At 37.7% G+C, this 21,787-nt stretch overlaps 2 protein-coding genes across 3 annotated transcripts; both read right to left on the bottom strand.

Annotated features, from left to right (window-relative positions):
- Positions 1-155: 155 nt before the first annotated feature.
- Positions 156-6,343, bottom strand: LOC137742347 (uncharacterized). Its single transcript, XM_068482196.1, has 9 exons — positions 6,186-6,343; positions 5,176-5,266; positions 5,012-5,072; positions 4,277-4,354; positions 3,170-3,243; positions 1,730-1,843; positions 1,535-1,642; positions 543-581; positions 156-442 (listed from the first exon to the last, which is right to left on the bottom strand). Exons 1-9 carry the CDS (start codon positions 6,257-6,259, stop codon positions 356-358), a joined length of 726 nt encoding a protein of 241 aa, XP_068338297.1. The 5' UTR covers positions 6,260-6,343; the 3' UTR covers positions 156-355.
- Positions 6,344-8,553: 2,210 nt separating this feature from the next.
- On the bottom strand, positions 8,554-21,545 carry LOC137741504 (serine/threonine-protein phosphatase BSL3). Of its 2 annotated transcripts, XR_011069304.1 has the most exons (22): positions 20,701-21,545; positions 19,641-19,701; positions 19,452-19,530; positions 19,258-19,337; positions 19,085-19,179; positions 18,865-18,964; positions 17,996-18,065; positions 17,348-17,449; positions 17,181-17,262; positions 14,516-14,695; positions 13,729-13,993; positions 13,406-13,643; positions 13,142-13,312; positions 12,134-12,372; positions 11,528-11,612; positions 11,304-11,402; positions 11,023-11,222; positions 10,865-10,940; positions 9,845-9,980; positions 9,587-9,726; positions 8,854-9,312; positions 8,554-8,771 (listed from the first exon to the last, which is right to left on the bottom strand). XR_011069304.1 is itself a non-coding variant. In XM_068481210.1 (21 exons), exons 1-21 carry the CDS (start codon positions 21,125-21,127, stop codon positions 9,229-9,231), a joined length of 3,009 nt encoding a protein of 1,002 aa, XP_068337311.1. In that variant the 5' UTR covers positions 21,128-21,545; the 3' UTR covers positions 8,554-9,228. The 2 variants fall into 2 exon arrangements, 1 of the variants encoding a protein (XP_068337311.1); XM_068481210.1 differs by having other exon boundaries at positions 8,554-9,312.
- Between the last annotated feature and the right edge of the window lie 242 nt (positions 21,546-21,787).

The following is a 21,787-nucleotide window of genomic DNA, read 5'->3' as shown; positions in this document are numbered from 1 at the left end:
CCACAAAAACATGCCCAAAAGAAATATGAACTCTTGGTTTGCAACAATTTAGGGTTATTAGCCAGCAGTGCAAGTCTAAAGAAGTCGTAAACACGTAAGAACAAGTTCATGCGGGGGATTTCTAAACTCTTTTGATAACCTAAACCTAATCAAGGTCCAGAATTCCTGATCAGATTATATTTATACTGTACGAGGTATTAGAACAATATATTAATCATATCTCACATGGACACAACAATACTCCTGTTTAAATATGAGTCAAAGATTCATACTGATCTTCCACATACCAGGCTTTCGAATATCTGCTTCTTTAACCAATGCAGCAACCTACAACGACCCTCAGGCCAAAACAAAATCAACCTCGTTTTACCGGCCTTTGAACATAAGATTTGTTAGGGTCTTCAGTCTTGAGCTTAGGAGGTCGAATTTCTCCCTTTTTGGCCTGCAAATGAACCCAAATAACGCAATCGTTTGTTTTAAATTTTCCAAGACTAAAGACAAATTGTTGCTTATAACAACGTAACTAAATCAGCACAACTTACCTTCTTTCCACCCTTCATAAAATCCCTCCAGCTTGAAACCTGATCATGAATGTGATGAGGAAAGTGAACAAATGTTAAAGGGGAGCCAGCTTGCTAGAAATAATTTTAAAAATTAGAATTCTGACTACGAAAAAAATTAGTGTCATTCAACCTAACCACAGTTTAGGAAAATTAAGTTGATACTGCAGTTTCATCTCGAATTACTAACGGAAAACTGTTAAAGTTGAGGCGAGGGTTGATTAAGAAACTGTTTGAGAAAAGATTTGCATAGAATTTGGAAGAAATATAACTGCAACCATTCGACTCACGGGACAAATATGAATTCAAAGCAACACAAATGGGCATCTCCTCATGATAATTCACATGCATTTGGGGCAATACAAAGGATATTCCAAGGCCATTGAGGGATAATTTATTTCAAGATACAACATACATTTCAATGGAGATTGCTAAAAAAATTGAGTGGGCACAGGGAAATAATAAGAGGAATGGGTTAGGTTCTCAGGGAACCTGAATACACTGCCCTTCACCTTAGACCTTATATATGGTTTGATTCATCAAGGTCATCAATCATGAGACAACCAACAAATAGTGTCTTTCAGGGTCTTGAAATTAAGTACAAGATTTTATTGTTGGTGTAAAAGTTGGCTCGATACAAGCCCAGATGGGTGTGAAGAGAATCCCACATCTGAAAAGTACAACTATCTATGGTTTAAATATAGGTGTTCCACTTCTAATTGCACCGAGGCCTTTTGAGATAAAACCTCACACCTGAGGTCCATTGGGCTTGGTACCACTCAGGGGAATGGGCCTAGGTGGTTAAGTGGGGGCAGTATCGGTGCATGGTGGCCTTAGTAGTGGACACTTATGGAGCCCGTGACACAACACCTATTGCGTTGGAGATAGCTAACAACCTCATATTGTAAAATCAGGCCTGACTACACACATCTTATGCTGTCCAACATAGAAAACACAAAAAGATAGAAACAAACCCTCTGTTCTCTTGTTCCTTCCCATTGTTCCTCATGCTCCCGTTTCCTTTTCCACATCTCTTTGGTTTCTTCTTCATCTTTTTTCAATCTACCTTCCTCTTCTGAAATCTAAATGAGAATGAAGACAAAGAAACCTATTTTAGGGAACCTTCAATAAGCATAACTCAAAAACAATATTTCCAGCATGTTGCATACCCTCATTTGCATTTTTCTCCTTCGCCATTCTTGTTCTGTTAATATATCTCGAACCTTCATTTTGAGTTCTTGCTGGAACTCTTCTGACTGTTCATACTGGTGCTCGTATTTTCCCTGTATCATATATAAAAGAGACATAATGATTAGTAGGTTGTTTCCCAACAAAGGAACTGGAAAGGGCAATAGAAAATAACTTCATGAATTACCACCCCTATTTCTAAACACTTCCATTACCTGCCTCATAGCAGCAAAGAAATTATACAGTAAAACCTCTGTAAAGTAATACTCTATAAAGGAATAACCTCCTTAAAGTCATAAAAAATAATGGTCCCAACTTGGGACTAATTATGTATGGTAATAAGTTATAATTTTTCTTTGTCCCATCTTAAGGAAACGCGCCTCTACATACATAGTAATGATTATCAGTGAGTACAAAAATATGCAATATCACAAATAAAAGTTTAAGATGAACTAAAATATTTTTCTAAAAGTTGTTTGGGACAATGCTTTAGTTTTTAGAGCTGATGTCGCGTCTTTGAGCTTGCGAGTACATATGTGCAAGAAATAAAATACTTGGCACCCAAGGAATCCTATTTAGGAAATACAACATTCATTCATGATAAATAAGTCAATAAATAATATTTTTTAACTACACCTCTATTAAGTAATAACCTCCTTAAAGTTATAAACTTGGTTTGGTCCCAACTTTGACTTTATAGAGGTTTTACTTAACTATGATAAAATGAATTTAATGTAACTCAGTAAATAAAGAAGGAACTATAATTAACTAGGCAGATAAACTGTAAGCAAAGTAAAAATAAACCTGAATAGGTTTTCAATACCCTATGCTAACAAGGATACATAAAAGAGTACTTTGTCTCGCATTTCTCAGAAAACCTGACTCATGATTTTTTTTTTTTTTTTTATTTTAATACATAAGTAACAGAAATTTTCATTAGAAAATAATAAGCAGTACAAATTGAACAAGAAGTTCATTTCTGAAAAAGAAAAAAAATACAAACATGAAACCTGCAACAAGGAAACTCTATCCTGATAGGAAATCAGAAAGACGCTAGAATTTTCAAAGAACTACAAAACAGCTGCTTTCGTATCTGCTAAAATAACAAGAAAACTTCTATCTTTTTACTTTAACTCATGTGATAAGATTTATTATCGGAATTTTCAGTAAAGAGTCATCCATCTAGGCATTCGTTATGGATTTACCCTAAAAATTATGTACAGTAATTCCCAGGACCACTAATGTACTAATTTTGTAACTTCTTTTGGTTGATATTATTATATCAATTTAATTGCATGAATATATCACGAAAAACAAAAACTTATATCTAATCTACGAATGATGTCACCAGATTGGTAATAATAAGGAACAAATATGTGCAACCTATGCAAACGACAACAATTTTGGGGAATGGAAAATACCTCATCAACCAATGATTTTATTTTAGAAGCTGTATCTTTCTTCAACTGCTTCTTCCTTTTAGCTCTAAGTTCTTCTGCAGTCCGCATTAAAACTTTATGAATGTTTTTCCCCCTCCACAAACACAAACAACCCCGCCCAGAAAGTAAAAACTTGCTAATTAAGAATAGAAGATGCATGGAGGACAATTGCATTATGAATTACTTTAATATTTTAGAACAAACTAATTTATCCAAACCCATATACATACGCTTGCCATGAGATATAGCCAATGAATAGCAATAAATTTCACAGATATGCAATTTCAACACTTCATACAAAATTATCACCAAACAACATTTTTCAATTAGCAAACAAAAGATTAACCAAGAGCCCACTGTAGATCAAAATTTCAAATAACGCATTGTGAATCACGCCTAAGGCATGAAGTGGAAGGATTTTGCTACAAGGCATTAAATGTTTTGTGATTGTCCCCTTTAGCGAACACTGTTTGGACATAGCATGCGCTACGCTATTTGTGCAATACTGACGAAGTGTAGGCTATCTGGGCTGTTCCTATTCAAAATATTAAAGATTAAAAATTAAACTGCCCAGAACCATGTAGATTTGGGCAAAAAATTATAAACCTGTTTAAACCCTTTCCCTTCCACAATAGACATCAGCCACCATCTTCTCCTGTGTCCAATTTTACTCCTCCTTCAACCGGCCACCCAAAAATTAAAACCCTAGAATCCCCAAATCTTACTAATTAACAAGAAAATATATATTATTTTGAGTTTTCGGCCTTAACCCACTGCTTGTTCGGATATTTGATTTTTATTTAAGTTTATGGTGTTGTTGAACTTGAATTATATGTATTTTGGTATTATGCAAGAATGGTGACATTGTTGTTGAATTAAATGTGTTTTGGTTGATTACTAAGCATGAATAATGAAACTGTTGCACTACTATATATATTTTGGTTCATATTATGCTACGCTTTGCAAGTCTTGAAAGGTATATGCCTTGAGTAACAGTACACCCCACACCTCACTTGACACCTTCATGATTTCGAATAGAGAAATCTAGGCACAAGGACATACAAAAAATAAATAAACTCTGTTACTGACCTTTGGCGGCATTTACTTGGCTAATGATATAATCCCTTTCCTGTTGATCAAGTAATAGTTGTTGGGCTTTTGCCAATGCTGCCAAGAAATCAATAACCCATGGTTAAATTTAAGCAAGCATTCAAATTTAGAAATGCCATTGTCCATTAATAAATCTATGAATCTGCATCCATGTTCCTCTGTACAAAAACAAATCATCACCAAACATCAGACTGTCAACAGCTTCCTACCAACAATGGAACGACATCAAATTGTGTCATCTTGCACATCTTCAAAGGAAATACTACCAACCTAAAAACAATACTAACACATATGACAAATTCAACATCTGTTTTTTGGAGCAACCATAACTTCATTGATAATATTTAGTGGTTACAACAAGTTCTGCCTAGGTATGAACAAGATGTCCACAATCTACGTACAAATACATGCTAACTCAATTACATCGAGGGGCCAGCAACAAATATCTCTCTAAACACCAAAATACAGAATTCACAGATAATTCAGTCTATGGCGTAACTGAAGCCATCCATAATCATGTCCCTTCATGTATGTTTCCAATATTATGGGTTGGTTATAGGATGAATTATGTCTTACATTCGAATCTTCATACTTGCTTTCGAAAGTAAACTATATATTTATTTATATATCCAACTTATGTTTAAAAAATAAATAGAAAGACAACTGTAATAAGCATATTTAAACCAAACAAACAGTATACATAAATTTAAGCACCTCCAAATGCCTCCTTAGCCTGTGGATGCTTGCATTTATCAGGGTGAACCATTAAGGATAACTGTAAGAAATTCAAACACAAAAATGCGTCATCAGTAATAGAATCACTAGTAAGAAACCACCAACAAATGGCCATACCATTTTGATTTGAAGGAGGGAATTACCTTACGATACTGCCTTTTGACATCTTCTGGGGATGCATCAAAGGGTAAGTTAAGATACTCAAAAGGATTTAACTTGAAGCAGGAGAGGATCCTACATATTTTTTGAAACGCACAGAAAAAGTTGATTAGATATTTGTGACAGGCCTAAAAATGTAATTGTGTGTGTGTGTGTGCATACTCTCATGAACTGACACCACCAGATAATTCACATAGTTGATCAATTAGATGGCCAACAACCAATGCAACTAGATCGGAAAATCAAAAGGAAAAAAAGACTAGCAAAAAAATTCCAAGAATGTGGACCGCCTACCAATGCCCTTTCTACACAAAAAAAATAAAAAAATAAAAAAAATCAGCCCATTAGCATTTTTTATGTTCTTCAAACCTTCTCTGCCATGAAGTGTCTCCCTAATGCCATTCTCCATCCCTACCATATCTTGCAATTTCTAAACAAAGGTTCTCGAATGGGAAAACCACCGAGCATTACTCCCTCCTATAAGTTATAACTACATGAACCAACCAACCTCTCAAACTATCCATCCCTTTATAAGTTATAAGAAAGAAAAGATCATTCTATTTTGTCATTCGACATTCTAAATACAAATTGCGTTACCATCCTTTAGGGAGAAAAAAGAAGACTCACAAACACAAGTCTCATTTGCTAATTCCGAAATATTAAACTCCACCGATATCAATCCTCCCCTCACAATTTGCACACTTGCCTAAATTATATTCGGCAAAACGCTCAGCTACCTATGACCCACTATTCCTTTCTCCAAGAATAGTACACAGCCAAACCAGTTATACATACTGAAACCAATTCAATTTGAATCAGGGCAGAACAAATTGCAAAGAAGGGAATTACAATCAGGGTTCCATTCAATTGCGCAATATGATAAATAACCCTATCGCCCGAAACCCTAGTTTATACAATTAAATTGTCACCAAATCCACATACATACATATATGCAGAGAGAGAGAGAGAGAGAGAGAGAGAGAGAGAGAGAGACCTGAGGACTTGGTTGTCCCGCTCAACTTCACTAACTTCAGCGAAGAAGTTCTTGAGAAGCAAATCGTCGTCCATGGATGTCGCTCTAAAGCTTCGCCTCGGAGATTGAAATCTCAAGAATAGCCTTTTCAATCTTCCTTCCTCCACTGCCAAACTCTGCTTTTGATTTTAATCGGGTGAGTTGACTCGGCCACCTGCCCAACTCAGTACAAGATGGGCCGGCTCCTGAGGATGAATTGAACCGGTTAGAAATCTCGGCCCATTTATCAAACGGGTCAGATGTCTTCAACTTATTTACGATATTGTCGGTCTGTCACTGCCTCTTGTCCCTGTCCCTGTGATTAATGAAACTTCATCAGGTGGAAATACTGAGAGCAAGTCCAGCCAACTATTCCTCTGTGGTTAAAACGACATTCTTTTGCACAAATTGCCTGTTAAAGTTCGTGGAGAACTAACTTGTCTTTGTTTAATTTATAGTCTAGAATGCTTTAAGCATGATAGTTGGTTGCGTTAGAATTCTATAATATAAACAAATGAATTTGTTAAATAACATACCTTGCAAAATTAACCAACTCCGGATCAACGTTTTGTTCCTATGAATAGTTGCACGAACCCCACAAACGTGCTAAAGTAGCGATCATTAAATCTCATCTTTCTACCATAGACTTTAGTCCAAAAGGTATAAGAGTTGGAGCACATAGACTCACACAATGACTTGAAGTAGCGATCAATTTGTCACTCCCACTATCAATCGCAACTAGCACATACAATACGAAACATATGCTATGGTGTATTCTCAATTTAATGAGCGTGTCACATGTCCACTGGACATACACCATACAAATCTTAGTCTAAGCGCTAACAAACGCCTAACTCGAGCACTCAGCCTAGTCGCCCTCTCGGCGCCTACCTAATTACACACGTTCATTGTCTTGATAAGCTTTAACATGGAAACATGGATTCCAAATGAAAAAATCTCCATGTGTCGACCTTTTGCTAGGTTTTATCTTAAACACTTCCAAGGCAACAGTATTTATATCTAGTGTATGTTTTGTACGTGAAATCATACACATGTCATATCTCGCACTCCAATATGTTTCAGGCACATATGTCTCATCTCACTACCTCAGTGCCAGGGCGAATCGTTTCACGTGAGTGAAACCGATTCTAACTTGGTAACATTCATACAAATATGTGTCATAACGTTCCATGAAAACATCAATCCCAATGAGTTCTTGCAACTCTTATCTCTAGAAGTGTGACATATCACAACTATCACTAGAGTTACATCTAAGGACTCTACATTTCTACAATTGCAAGTAATCATGTACATATTTTGGTTTCCTCCAACTAGGGACTTATTTGCATAAATTAGGACAGACTCACACAAAACCTCTCTAGTTAATGCAAAAAAAACCTTCAAATTAGTTCCATGCCGAGATATTCATCCCCTATGAGGCCACTCGTGAGTGTACATGGCTGAAAGCCATTGTGTCAAGCATATTCGAAGCACTTGTGGATTGTCATCTATCGTTGACGTCCCAATAGTGATATTTGAGAATAATTTTGCATGTATGGACCAGATTCATAAAGAACACAACAAGGGAGACCATATCAAGCACATTGCGCCAAAGTTCCTCTCATCAACAACAAGAGCATCAGAAGATCAAATCAAGCGAACGTTCCCATGACAACCTTGTTGATCTTCACCAAGTCATTACCAAAGTCCAGTTTCCTTAAGCTTGTACGAGAAATTAGAATTCTTAAATTGTCAGAATTACACCGCTTGCAATCTAATTAAGGAGTTTTGTCGAATTCAGGGGGAGTATCTGATAGATACCTAGTTGATCGTAATGTACTTTTTTTTTCCTTTGTTCAAGAGCATGCCATACTGAGTTTTGCTAACATGACAAGGTTTTAATGAGACACCTATCTTAGATTGGTCATACCTTGATGCGAGCGTTAATCACCACTTGTTTTCTTCAAGCATTGCCTTCGCACTTTTCACCTTTGTCTCGGGGACTTCGGGTTTTATCCCACGTTGGGTTTTACCATTGTTAGGTTTTTGTGAGTTTATGTTTCCTTAATGCAACCTTACTCTAGATTCACGTGTGTAACTGCCTACGCCGATTGAAGACTTCAACAATCATTCGAAAAGACTTGAAGCAACTACATCTTCTCCCCTTGCTTGCCAAACGCATCGCATCCGCTAGTTGTCAAGCTATAAAAATACAAGGCTGGGATTTGTTTGTTTTGGGGCATGCATACGCAGAGAAAACTAGGCTCTCCGAAACCTTAAGTTTTCCACCAGTTACATAATTTTACATCTTACAAGGTTGCGGGAAAGCATAGCTGATCGTCAGGAAAAGAAACTAGAAAGATGCACAACATTTTACGACCAAAACTTCACAATGCATGTGTCGGATATCACACAATGTTACATTGTACAAAACAGAGATGAAATATTACACAAAGCAATACCTCTATGATACAAAGACGGACCGACGCTCACAAAGATTCTAAACATTTCATATATCTCACCACCACAAATAGACCCCGTGTCCTCTTCAAACGGAAATTAATAAACCTAAAACGAGGAATAAAACAATATATAATCAGAAGAATACTCAACACTACCAATCCACGGGAAGAACGAAGACGATTTCTACCTGCCTGTAGCTCAATTTACAAAGGGTGGGTTGACCTGAACCGCAACTTTTAGCACATCATACAAAGTAAAACCTACCCGCCGAACGCAACCTGCTTCTTCGACTCTGTATCTTCTCATCATCTCATGGCCTACCAATTGTGTAAAGTAAACCAAAATTTCAGAAAGCCTTCAAACTTGTTATCTGGAAAAAAGATCACAAGTTTTGGAACTTCTTGTATATGGCATCATGCTCTATACACCACGAGAAACCCCATGTGGAAGAACAGGGGAACTTCTTGTATTTGACATCATGCTCTATACAGCACTAGTAATCCCATGTGGAAGAACGAGGCCAGAATGAATATGATATGACGAAGCAATTCAGAATAATCAACTATATCCAAGCAAGGGAACCCCGATCATTAGCTACTTGGGGACGGCCTCTAGTCGGTGTTGGAGGTCTGTTTGCATTCAATTCCTGGTTTCATAACAAGCCAATTCAAACAAAGATTACCACCAAAACAATGACTACATGTTCCGATGGGAAAGGGGAAGCAAAAAATTTCCAGTATGAGTATGCACATACATACATTTATATATTATACAATAAATATATAGAGGCACACACACGCACGCACTCATGCGCGCACACGTACAAAGAGAGATTCAACAATAAGGTTCTCATTCAAACCTTTTGAGTTACAAGTTATAACTACAGATCTAAACATGAAATAAGAAATAAACATCAGTACCTGCATCCATGTGTCTTCAATATGGCGTTCCGGTGAAGTTTCTGGTGATGAAATTGCTGGTGGTAGGGGATGAATGAGTTTTGGAACCACCACAAGATCCCTACCCAAGACTAGGATTGCCCCTGCATTATTGGCCGTACCTGTTGAGAGCGGTAAGAGCAAACATGAGATGTTTGGTTGACAGTGGTAAAGGCCAAACCTGAGATGTCTTTTGAGGATCTCAAAGCTGCATAAATAGAAAAGGGGACAAGTACATACCACAATAATTGGTAGCAGAGAAAAGTGTAATCAGATGCCCCTGGGCAAAACGCTCAAATCCATCCATTACACATTCATGCGCACGTACAATCAACTGAAGATCATTGTTATTGCAGAATTCCATGACACGATCAGGCTGCAACATCAACACACCTTAGATGGCATACAAACAGATATAAAAAACAAAAAATACCAGCTAACGCTATACAATTTTACGATCCCAGTACTTTACAAAATAAGAACTCATTGAGGTTAACATAAACTGAAAAAGCCTCAACGGGCATCAAGCAAGATGAATTACTGAACAATGAATGTTTGACTCCATGTTCCATGCAGACCGTCATATTGAACTATTTACAACACATATATAGAAAATACCAATTCCTATTTACAAGACACGTACATAGAAAATACCAATTCCATTGCTTCAAGGTTCTGTTCATTTTGTGGCATGGAATTCTAGAGTAACGTACATCTCGGAATGGAATTTTCTAGAAATAAAGAGAACAAAATACTTCCGATTCTCAGATTTTGGAAATGGTTTTATCAGGACACCAACTGAAACAATATTAACAATTTTGCATACTACTATATATTTCAACCTTTTATATAAAAAAGTCATCCTGATCAACAAATTGTGACAATACTACAAATGCAACTTTGTTTGTAAATAATCTAGATTGCATCTATGTACGATATCCCACATCCCATTTAGGACCATTAACTTTGCTAAAAGAATAGTACTGTACAGTATTAACAAAATCATTTCCTAAAAAAGTCAGCACTTGATAACCAACAATCTTTGTGCAGGACATCCATTTTTTATTAAAGAACAGATATTCATCGATATTGACGAAAATGCATCAATAACATGTGAGTATGTTTAGTGCGCGAATGTACCCATTGATGATGACACATCCGGACTACTTGATGACAAATGTACTAATTTAGATACCTATTAATTTCTATAACATTATAGGTAATGTGAAATAACGGAAGACAAAATTTAAAATTACTCACCCCAAATGTAACCAACCCAGGACCCCTAGCATTTGGTCTTAAACCTTCCACACTGTCATTTTCTGTTGGGTCAGACCTAGAGAGAATCATATGACAACATCATTGACCAGTCAACATAAAGATAATTATAAAATATATCAACATAGACATGCACTGACCATAACAAATCCATAAGCACAATGGAGCCAGCTTCCATTGTAATAGGACGCTGGAGATTCTCAATCTGTTCCACATGATTTATAGACCGACCAATACCACCATGCATACAAATGATTTTCTTTTCAATCAGAGCTGCTAGCGGAAGCCAATTAAACAAACGGTTTATTCGATGCCATGCCCAAATTCCATCTCTCTCACCCTGCTCATCAAGCCATTCAGTCATTGAACACCAGAGATTACAAATAAAAATCACAGATATGATGTAGTTAAAATACAGTACCATTCGTTCAATGCATTCAATCCGAAAGCCAAATAGAGCATTGATATCTGCAGCTTCATGGTTGCCACGAATTAAATGTACATTCTGGGGATACTCGACCTGCAATATTGACATTTTTTTCACAAACATTGCATTAGCATAGAAATACTCATACAGCAATCACAGAGAGAGATAAGCATCAAGTGAGAAAACTGGAACAGAACAAAAAGGCAGCCAAAATGTACCTTCAAAGCAAGCAGAAGAGTAATGGTTTCCAAGCTATGTTGGCCCCGGTCAACATAATCTCCTAAGAAGAGATAGTCGATATATCTGATTTTTGTCCATATAAAATCAGCGTAAATGTAAGAAACATAAAACTCTGTATTGTAGAAGACGTACAATGAAATATTTATAACTATATTATACAAGATGTACAAAGGTCAAAACCTTTATGTGAATACTGAACGGCAAAACTTACAACAAAATATAACTCAAACAAATAAACCGAGCATTAGTAGATGGAGCCTGGAACAATTTGCATAGTCACCTATAGAATCCACCTTGCATTACAAATGCAAAAGAGATTTCATTTAATTTAACCTAAATGTTCCCGCGTTCTATAAACCAAAAAAGAAATTCACACTAGGACTGGATTGGAAGTTTACGCATGACTTATTTGTTGCCATGCTGTCATCTTAGGATATAACTATATGGTTAAACCATTAAGATATAACTATCAATGTAATATCATGGGGTGCAGAGACAGACCCCTTAACATATGTAATTCAATATTTCAATATTGAACCGTATAAACCAAGTTGGTTAGTGGTGCGTTAAGTAAAGCCACTTACGCAATATCCCCAGCCGTTGAAGGTGAACCATACTCATCAAAAAGGCGCATGAGATCACCAAACTGCCCATGTAAATCACCAAATATCTTGATAGGAGCCCTAAGCTGTAAGACGCTTGGTTCACTAGAGAAGATTCGCTCAGCACTGTCACAAAGATCTGCTATTTCATTACAATCTAAGAAAAATTGCCTACGAACCGGAGGCTTCCACCCACGAGGCTTTAAAAGATGTGCCACTACCTGATAAGAATAGAGAAAATTTATTGATTATGAACCCCAATAAACTTTATAAGTAGACATTACATATGCTGGATGACATTCGTAATACCAAGTGTTAGGGTCACCGCATTTGTAGGATAATAATAGGTAGAAAGAAGTATCCAGGACACTAGATAAGAATTGAATACACGAATCATGGTTCAACTATGTCTGGACTCAGGATGGGGAATGGTTCGAATATGTCAGGATGAGGATTGGTACGACCATGCGAGGATGAGAATGTATAATCGTCTTAATCTTTTATAAGTGAACAACCAAGCACAGGATAAGAGAAACTCTTAATTGAGCTTTATATCTCTTCATGGTACAGGGGCAGCATAAATAAAACAACGATGAATAATTTGAAAATGAAATTAAAGGCAACAGATAGACACAGATGTGAAAGCAAGGATATGACTTTAAAGTGGCCTCCAATATTCTATAGTTGGTTGCATTAGCATGCTTGATATTCTAACTCACAGATGCATCTACCTTAGGTTTCCAGAATGATGACAAGTGCAAAAATGCATTCACACTATTGAATACAATTTAGGGTACCACTTAGGAACTTGTTCTTTTATTTAATTATCCTTCTATTTTCTAAGATACAATTAGCATTAATCAGGTGGACAAGGAAGAAGTTAGCAAAATTTACCCATCAACAGTTGAGCATGGACATTTGCTTTTATTAGATGTACTAATGAAATATGGCAATTTTAGGGAGGCAAGACTGTCACATAATGTCTTCTACCTTTTTGGGCACACTATTAATGGACATCTGTCGATCTAACAATTTCCTTGCTGCAGTAGCACTCTCTGGAGTCCCATAACTAACCCGCCTGCCTTCATTTTCAAATTGATCAATTGAAAGTTGCCTCACCATGCCACCTAAAGCTCCACCAGTCTCTGCAGCTACCACAACCTGGCAAAGCATGTAAGAAACATTAAGAACAGATCTACACAGGTTTAAAACTTCTTGCCACACAGAAGTTGCCTCATAAAATTTAATACTGACAGCTCTATGATGCAGTCGCACTCCAGCGGAAGGAATATTATTTGACCCAGCAGAATCAGGCTTGATCAAGGTAGATATCTGCTTCCCACTGGGGGTAGCCTCTGAACCACGATCTCTATCAGGTAGTTCAACTTCTCCATTAACTTGTCGTGCCTTGGCAGCAGCCAAAGTGGCACTGATTGCCTCAGCTTCTGCTGCTGATGCTTCAACTAAGTACTCTACACCTTTGCTAATTCTCCTACACAACAATCACTCTTTAATATAACAAGTACTATGTGACTTCAAAACCTGGAATCAAAATGTACACACAACGACTAGCTTACCGGGTTCCCTGGAGCAAAGCATTTTCAGTACTTATATCAGTATACATGTCACCATTTACTGGGGGGGCAACTGGATTTCCCAGCACAACAGCACCATCAGGGGCTGCTTCGGGCAACTGCCTTGCTCTGTCATCAATGAATCCATACCTTCCAGATAAACGACCTTGTACAGATTGAGCAGCTGCAGCTGCAGCATGCGAAGCTGCAGTTGTTGTTTCAGCAGCAGCCAAATCTTCCGCAACAAGTAGGTCATCAAGCAGCACTCCTATAGCATAAAAGAATAAAGCAATTATAAGTTCAGAATGATAAAACTGTAAGTTAACTCCAGAATCCATGGTATAAAATCTTTCAAAAACCATCAAAATTACAGCTCCTAAAATCCTTCATAAATTGCTACATTGCTGCACCTACAGTATCCTTGCCTGTTGTTTTACCCTAGTTGACTCATCCACTAAAGACAAATATAACCCAAAAAAGAGAGTTCGAAACCTAAATTAACTAATAAACCAACCATTGAGACCTCAACTTTGAAATAATCATACATGTATCAGAAAAATAACCATGTACTGGAAACGTCAACCTCAAGAAACAAAAGAAGTCTATTATTCTCTAAACATGTCGATTCATGGTGCAAAATATTTTAGTGACTGCGAGTTGCAACCTACATTCCATTGTCACAAAGTGTATGCATTATACAACAATTAAATGATTGCTGGATTCACTTCATTGAATTACTGAAACAGGAAAAAACTGCAGCATGACTGAAAATAATACGTTCATTTCTTACCGCCACGTAGACCACCATATATAAAGATCAAGTCACCAACCGCTGCAGCTGCATGCCTGCAACGCCTTGTCAGCTCAACTGCAGCATCCCCACCGGCTGCATCAGCACTGTATCTACCTGTCCTTGGACTAGTAACCACAGATTTTGTATCACACCAAACTCCTGCTGCAGTATCCAACACTGCACATAAGAACATAGAAACTTGTAAGAACACTTATGGTGTTTTTCCAACTCATGATGAGTTGCCCTAAGTCTATTAGGAAACAGAGTCTTAGAGGAATAAATTGTTTTCCCAATTGGAGTTGGTTTCTCAATTGGAGAAGGATTCCGATTCCAATTAGGATTAGTAATCCTTATTGAAGAAGGCCTTTATTATGTCAATATAAAGGGGCTATTGAACTAGTTTTGAATTAGAGCAAAACAGTATATTGTATACCACTCCAGGAGTTAAGAGTGAGATAATATTGTAAGTGTAAAGTGTGTGCAAGAGAAAAGATAAGAGTGTATTTCTTGTTCTTGGTCTTTCAGGTTTTTCGTCATGCCTCAATTCTAGAGACTTGGAAGGATAATTTGTTGTACTCATTATTGGTATAGTGAAAGATTGTTGCTGCTGCCTTGTGAATGTAGGCACAAATAGCAGAACCACTTTAATTCTTAGTGTTATTTTTCTTGGTTATTTTGTTTTCAATTTCCAAGTTTGGTCTATTTTTTTTCTATTCTTAAACGCGATATCCACAGGGGGTATCAGAGCCTCATTTAGCTTATATCCGTTTCGAATGGAGGGTGCGATTAGCACCATGATGAAACTCACCCGCTCCAACTTGGTTACGTGGAAATCAAGAACGGAGGACATGCTTTATTGAAGGTGTTAAGAGCAAGCCACCAAGAATGTCTGGTGCTGATTGGACCAAGATGCAGATGAGCGATGGTTTCTGGCAAAGAAGTATATAATTGCTTTTGCTAATGGAGTGGAGAGTCCTGGTCAAGAGAAGTCCGATCAAGGGGAGTCTGGTCATGAGTAGTTCCATCAAGGGGAGTTTGGTCATGAATAGTTCGATCAGGGGGAGCCTAGTTATGAGAAGTTCGATCAGGAGGAGCCTGGTAATGAGAGGTTTGATCAATGGGAGTCTGGTCAAGAGGAGCTTGATCAAGAGAAGTTCGATCAGGGGGAGTTTGGTCATGAATAGTACAATCAGGGGGAGCCTAACTATGAGAAGTTCGATCAATGGGAGTTTGATCAAGAGGAGCAATCCTATTCTGGTATGCCTTCCTCATGGTTTGGAGGGGGAGATTGTTGGGCTTTTACGGCTCATGATGAGTTGTCCTAAGTCCTTTAGGAGTTATAGTATTAGAGGATTAAATTGTTTTCCCAATTACAGTTGTTTTTCCAATTTGAGAAAGATTCATAACTAGATTCCATTAGGATTAGTAATCCTTATTGAAGACCTTTGTTACGTCTATATAAAGGGGGCACTAGTTTTGAATTGGAGCCAAACAATAAGTTGTATACCACTGAAGGAGTTGAGTGAGTGGGTATTGTAAGGGCAAAGTGAATTCAAGAGAAAAGAATAGAGATAAGAGTGTATTTCTTGTTCTTATTTTTTCAGGTTTTCGGAGACTTCGCAAGATAATTCGTTGTCTCATTATTGATATGGTGAAAGATTGTTGTTGTTGCCCTGTGGATGTAGGCACATATAGCCGAACCACGTTAATTATTGGTGTTATTTGTCTTGGTTATTTTGTTTTTGATTTCCAAGTTTGTTCTATTATTTGCACTCTTAAACGCGATATTCACAACATGAAGAACTTCTTGGAAGCATAAATATTTCAACACCAACACACAGCAACAAAACTTAGGCTACCAATGTAACTGTTTCTCCAAGAAGCATAGTTAATCTACCAAATTTTACACGTTGATGTGGTAAGGATCAATTATTTTAAGAACTGGAATAAAAGCCACAGCAGTCTCATTTGAATTGCTTCAGACATTGAAAACAAAACTAAAGATCATAAGATCTCAATATTTGCTTGAAGCATAATACAAGAGGATCAGGCACAATGTAGTTATCCTGGAGAGTGAGGGAGAGAAAAACTAAAATACATCTACCAGAAACTACTGGAAGAAGTTAACCATTTGGCACCTCTCAAAAAGCATCCCCCACTATACATGACCTAACAGTGAACTTTCACCAACCCCAAGAGATTAAAAAAAACAACCAGCTTACCTCCATCACATCCTACAAAACCATATTTCTCATTGTATTTACTAGAGAACCAGTTAATGTTGAGTCCAGAAACTAAAATCTATTTTGAAAAACACTTAATTGAACCATATATCTTAACTTTACAACGACAAGAATATGCAAGTGTTTGCATAACCATATGTAAACTTTACTTTGAATTTTGATTTCATGTTATGGAGTAGCAATAATTTAGTCAACGCCTATCCATTCTAGGGTAAGAAACCCACAAGACCTTCTAGGGTAAGAAACCCACAACACCTGCCAAGGCTCACTTGAGAAAACTTATGAAGGTACTGTTTCCAGGGCTGTGACTCAAGGGTCGAAACCATTCAGTTCTTAGATTCTCTTTCAAGGATCATCCATTCCAAAAACTGGAGAAAGCCTACATTCCATATAATGCTTGTAAAAACATAAATAAATACCTGCAACACTTGATGAATCTTCAACCATGCGGCCACCACCAAGGGCCCCTCCAGAAACATGCAGACGTGCATTAACAAAGACCTAGTATCATAACATATGCTAGTTTTAGGAAATTGAATTCAAATAAGGAAAATGGGAATTAAAAATAACAGATGCAAAAACCCACTGCTGCATGTTGATATCTTGAAGAAGGTGAAACACCAGGAGCAATTGCCCATTCCCAACGGCCATCCCTATGTTTGGCAAGACCATATGCGCTTGCCAATGGCTGCAAACAGAAGAAACCAAAAGAAAACTTAACCCAGAATTACATGACAAAGCTGCTTTTTCTTCAAGCAAACATTACAAAGCTGTTACTAATATTGGAAACACATGTGCTTCGCAAAATTTGAAGAGGGAGGGGAGTCAACAACATTCAGACACGAGCTACGTAAACAAACCATAAAGACAAATAGAAGTAATCTGTGCCACAAACGCCATAACCCCACCACCCTGTCCTTCCCACACACCAAAATAAGACTTCTGATTACATTGATATGCCAATCCTTGAGTCACCAATACGCTACGGGTAACTTTTGTTTCAGTTAAGTAGTTTCCTAACAAATATCAAAATCACATTTTTTTCAGAAAGATTAGATACATATGCGAAGGGGTAACTGTTCCACAGTTTTTCAAAATGTGCGTGACAAAGTGCAAATACAATCTGGAGCCATCCAGCAATCAATATAAAAATAATAAAATCCCTGAATATGATACTATCACATTCATCCTTCACAAAAACAAACCGCCCAAAAAATTACACTGTTTGACTCACCACACTATTTGCATCCCTCCCTCCGCAGAGGAGGAGAAGACCATCAGACCTTGCACTTGCAGTTGCATACCTGGCCATATACAAAGAGTACGATAAGATATCGACTTTGCAATATCATCAACAAAAAACATGGTAATTATGCAATTGAAAATTAACCACGACAATTCAATAGCAAGTCAAAGATGCATAACTTCTAAAGAATAAATTATTCACTGTAGTATCATATTGATTACTAGTGACACGGTATTTATGGTAAGAAATGCAAAGAATGAATCAATGAAACAATTACCAGCAGTTTCTAGGTAACGTTCTCTGAAGCAACAGTTCAGATTTATTCTTTTATTTTCTTCGTTTTTTACCATCACTATTAAGGATCACATGCTTTAAGACGAACTGTCAAGGGTCCTGTAGAGGTGGCTTTACCCCATGGTGTCCACTCATAAAGCAAATTCTATTGAACATACTATATCACGTGGGAAAAAGAATTAAAAAAGAAAAACCAACTTCCCGGCAACTAAAAGTAGCAAATGTCATATACTCATGTCTACATATTCTCTTTTTATTTGAGAAGGATTTCTACACATTCTCTCACTAGTAGAACTAAAATCAGTACCCAAACACTCACATAAGTCCATGAAATATATGCCTCTAACAGTAAAATCTATTGGCATATACAACTGAAAAATAGGGAGAACACAACTTAAGTATGAAGCCAATACCCAAAACTAAAAGAATACATATTCATTTTAATATCCAAGCATGTGACCTTTTATATAAATACCAAAATGGTGAGACACATGCATGTATATATGTTATAATAAGAATTTGAATGTCATGAATGCTAACGAGGGAAAGCGTGAAAGATTTACATGCATGGTGGTGGACCCTCCCCCTCTGGTTCCAACTTACGCCATTCGTAAGGTTTGGCAGCTGTGTCGAGAGCCCAAACATCAGCTAATGGCCGTTTTCCTGAAAACCACACACCAATTCCCCTTCTCTCAATATTTGTAAAAACTTAAGCATGTAGCTTCTTTCTTCCCTTTACTTCAATGCAGAAAAGATAGTAAGATAGACCCTGAAGTGACTCACCATCATTCCCACCAATTGCCATAAGATATCTTTGCCCCACTAATGCCATCACATGTCCATACCGTGGCCCAGGTCCAGGGCCTTGAACAACAACCCTATAGTAAAATTAGCTCCACTTGGTTAAAAGTCCCACAATAAGTTTTTTTAAAGAAAGCAGCCAATTCAAGTATAACCTGTGCCATCGAGGCCGTTGCTGTGTGAGGTCAAGAACATGAAGATCCTCAGCAGACAAACCAGCAGGACCAATTCCACCCTGTATTGATATCAAAGATTCCATTAGGAAAGTAATTATGCAATTAATAGAAAAATTCTAAAACAGCAGCGACTTGGGAATCATAGCTTGAGAGATAAAATATTGAGTGCTGACCTGAATAACCACCATAGTTCCTACAGCTGTTGCTACATGTGCAGCCCTTGGGGTGGGAGGTTCTCCAAAGGGTGTGATCCTACAATGCATGTCATAACAATGTACCCACTAAAGTAAACACAGAGGATAAATACAAAATAGGGACAGCCACAGGCTGATAAGACACAAGATATTTATTCCTAGGTTTACCTAGACCATTTATTTGTTAGCACATCATAACAATGCACGTCTGCGGTGGCACCTGCAAGTCCTGAAATCAAGAACAAACAAGTGTCTTACAACAACAACAACAAAGCCTTTTTCCCACTAAGTGTCTTAAATTAGAATTATTTAAAATGAAATGAATCAGTATTCTTGTGAGATTCACTACAAGCACAAGCATTAATCAAGATGTAGATTAGGCCCCATGGTAATTTGGACCGCTGAACATATCAGAAAGACCAACAACTTGAATGGCTCAAACATCCCCACAGAAGCCAGCACCTTCACACCATAAATAAATGCTAGCTGGCCCCTAGAAGCTCAAAGCAGAATCCAAACTATGGATGCTAAAAAAATAGCCATTAGAAGGCAAGGATTTAGACGCAATTTGAAAACAACAAACACAGAGATTTGAAGCTCCAATGGCATTAGATGCCACTTGATCACTTTTAGTTCAAAAGAGAGTAAGTTTCTGAACCATAGTAATGACAAAAAGAAGAAAATTACATGCATATTTGTTGGGATACAACAAAACAACCAACCACTAAAATCACTTGCTATAAATATCGCAAATTTGCATAAAACAAAATGAATTTATCAAGTATCAATAAGAGCTGGGCAAAGATAAAGCTTTCTAAAATTCTTTTCAATCAGAAACCTTCTAGGAACCGAAATTTAACTCTAATTACACGTAACTTTTTTCTTCCCAGAACTGTAAGACAGTGCTTGTATCATTAACAATATGGGAGCACACAGATAGAGAGCCTAAGGTTAAAGAACTTGAACATAACAAGGACTTTTCACAGACAATTTACATAACTACAACTTAGAATTCCACCGCGCAGCATATCATAACCATATCATAGACGTAAACATCAAAGAAGAACAAAAAACCGCAATCTGAAACTAACAAAGCTAGGTTGATAGACTAATTATATCATAACAGAACCATTACTATTAGGGTTTCCATTCATAGAAGCTCAAAGACGCAAACATCATAGAAGCTCAAAAGACGAAGCTACCCAAGTAAACAAAGAAAATAACATACTTATGCCAGCACTTCCAGCTGATGATGGAGTCCCTGAAGCAGCCGAATTGCCCTCAAGAGCTGTGGCACCCCCAAATAAAATCAACCTGGGGCCAATGTAGCCCGGCGTGCCCTCCTCTCCCACGGCCGCCACCGCAGTCAACGTGTGGCCACACCTGGGCCCTGGCCCGTCTTCTTTTTTCTCTAAAATTGCATTGACCACCGAGTATGTTGGAGCGTGCCTGGGCCCGGCCACCGGAGTCTGCTGTGCCTGTGGAGCCGCCGCCGCCGTCTGAGGCTGCTGCGGCGGAGATCCAGTTCCCGGTTGCGCCTGCTCGCCTAGCTGTTGCTCCCCTTCCACTGCGGCCGGTGACGACGTCGTACTGTGGTTTGGTACTGCCGGATCGTGATCGGTCTCCGGCTCCATCGACGATGAGTCCACATCCATTGCTTTAGCCTTCGATTCGCGCCCTAATTTCAAGATCGGAACTAGAATTCCCACGAATTTGCATTCCTAACCAACATTTCGATCCAGTTCCCGCGATCCCAGACCTCACCTTGCAAAAAAATCCTGGATATTCACACCCGAAACCCTAGCTCGGATCCTCAGCTTCTGGAAATCCGGAAAAACGGGAAAATTCCGCCAAATTTTCTCGAGAAAATAATTTCTAGGTTTTAATCTCTCTCTAGCGGAGGGAAGAATAAGGAAAGGGTAAGGACTAAGGAGGAGGAATAGAGATTGAGAGAAACGGGACGGAGACAATCTCAAAGCCCCAACAAACACAAAAACATTTCAATCTTCTCTCTCCACCAATCGCTGCCCTTTCTCTCTCTAAAAAAAATTAATGCAAGTGCTTGTAATGTTTCAACCTTTTCTTCTAGATTTTTAATATTTGCCATGCCTTCATAATTTAAGTTCCGCTTCGAGGTGTTTTAATGGTATTCGCACAATCATTACATTTTTTGTAGTCATTATTACTAATTTATTTTTCTTATCATGTAATGTTATATTCTCAAGTTTGTGTGTAATCATGCTCTTTATGCAAATGAATTCTCATTTTTTGAAATAAATGGAGATTAGGTGTGAGGCTCACTTCATATCGAAATT

Source organism: Pyrus communis, chromosome 8, assembly GCF_963583255.1.
Source record: "Pyrus communis chromosome 8, drPyrComm1.1, whole genome shotgun sequence".
Lineage (NCBI taxonomy): Eukaryota > Viridiplantae > Streptophyta > Magnoliopsida > Rosales > Rosaceae > Pyrus > Pyrus communis.
This window is presented reverse-complemented; position numbering and strand designations above follow the sequence as displayed.

Excerpts from the sequence above, each read along its gene's own strand:
- LOC137741504 (XM_068481210.1), bottom strand. The coding sequence starts at position 21,127 with ATGGATGTGGACTCATCGTCGATGGAGCCGGAGACCGATCACGATCCG. Across the intron at positions 13,313-13,405 it reads TGCGACTGCATCATAGAGCT|GTTGTGGTAGCTGCAGAGAC; the intron begins GTCAGTATTAAA and ends ATGCTTTGCCAG. Across the intron at positions 11,403-11,527 it reads CTCTTCTGCTTGCTTTGAAG|GTCGAGTATCCCCAGAATGT; the intron begins GTACATTTTGGC and ends TCAATATTGCAG.
- LOC137742347 (XM_068482196.1), bottom strand. The coding sequence starts at position 6,259 with ATGGACGACGATTTGCTTCTCAAGAACTTCTTCGCTGAAGTTAGTGAA. Across the intron at positions 3,244-4,276 it reads CCAAGTAAATGCCGCCAAAG|AAGAACTTAGAGCTAAAAGG; the intron begins GTCAGTAACAGA and ends TGCGGACTGCAG. Across the intron at positions 582-1,534 it reads AAGGAACAAGAGAACAGAGG|GTTTCAAGCTGGAGGGATTT; the intron begins GTTTGTTTCTAT and ends ATTCATGATCAG.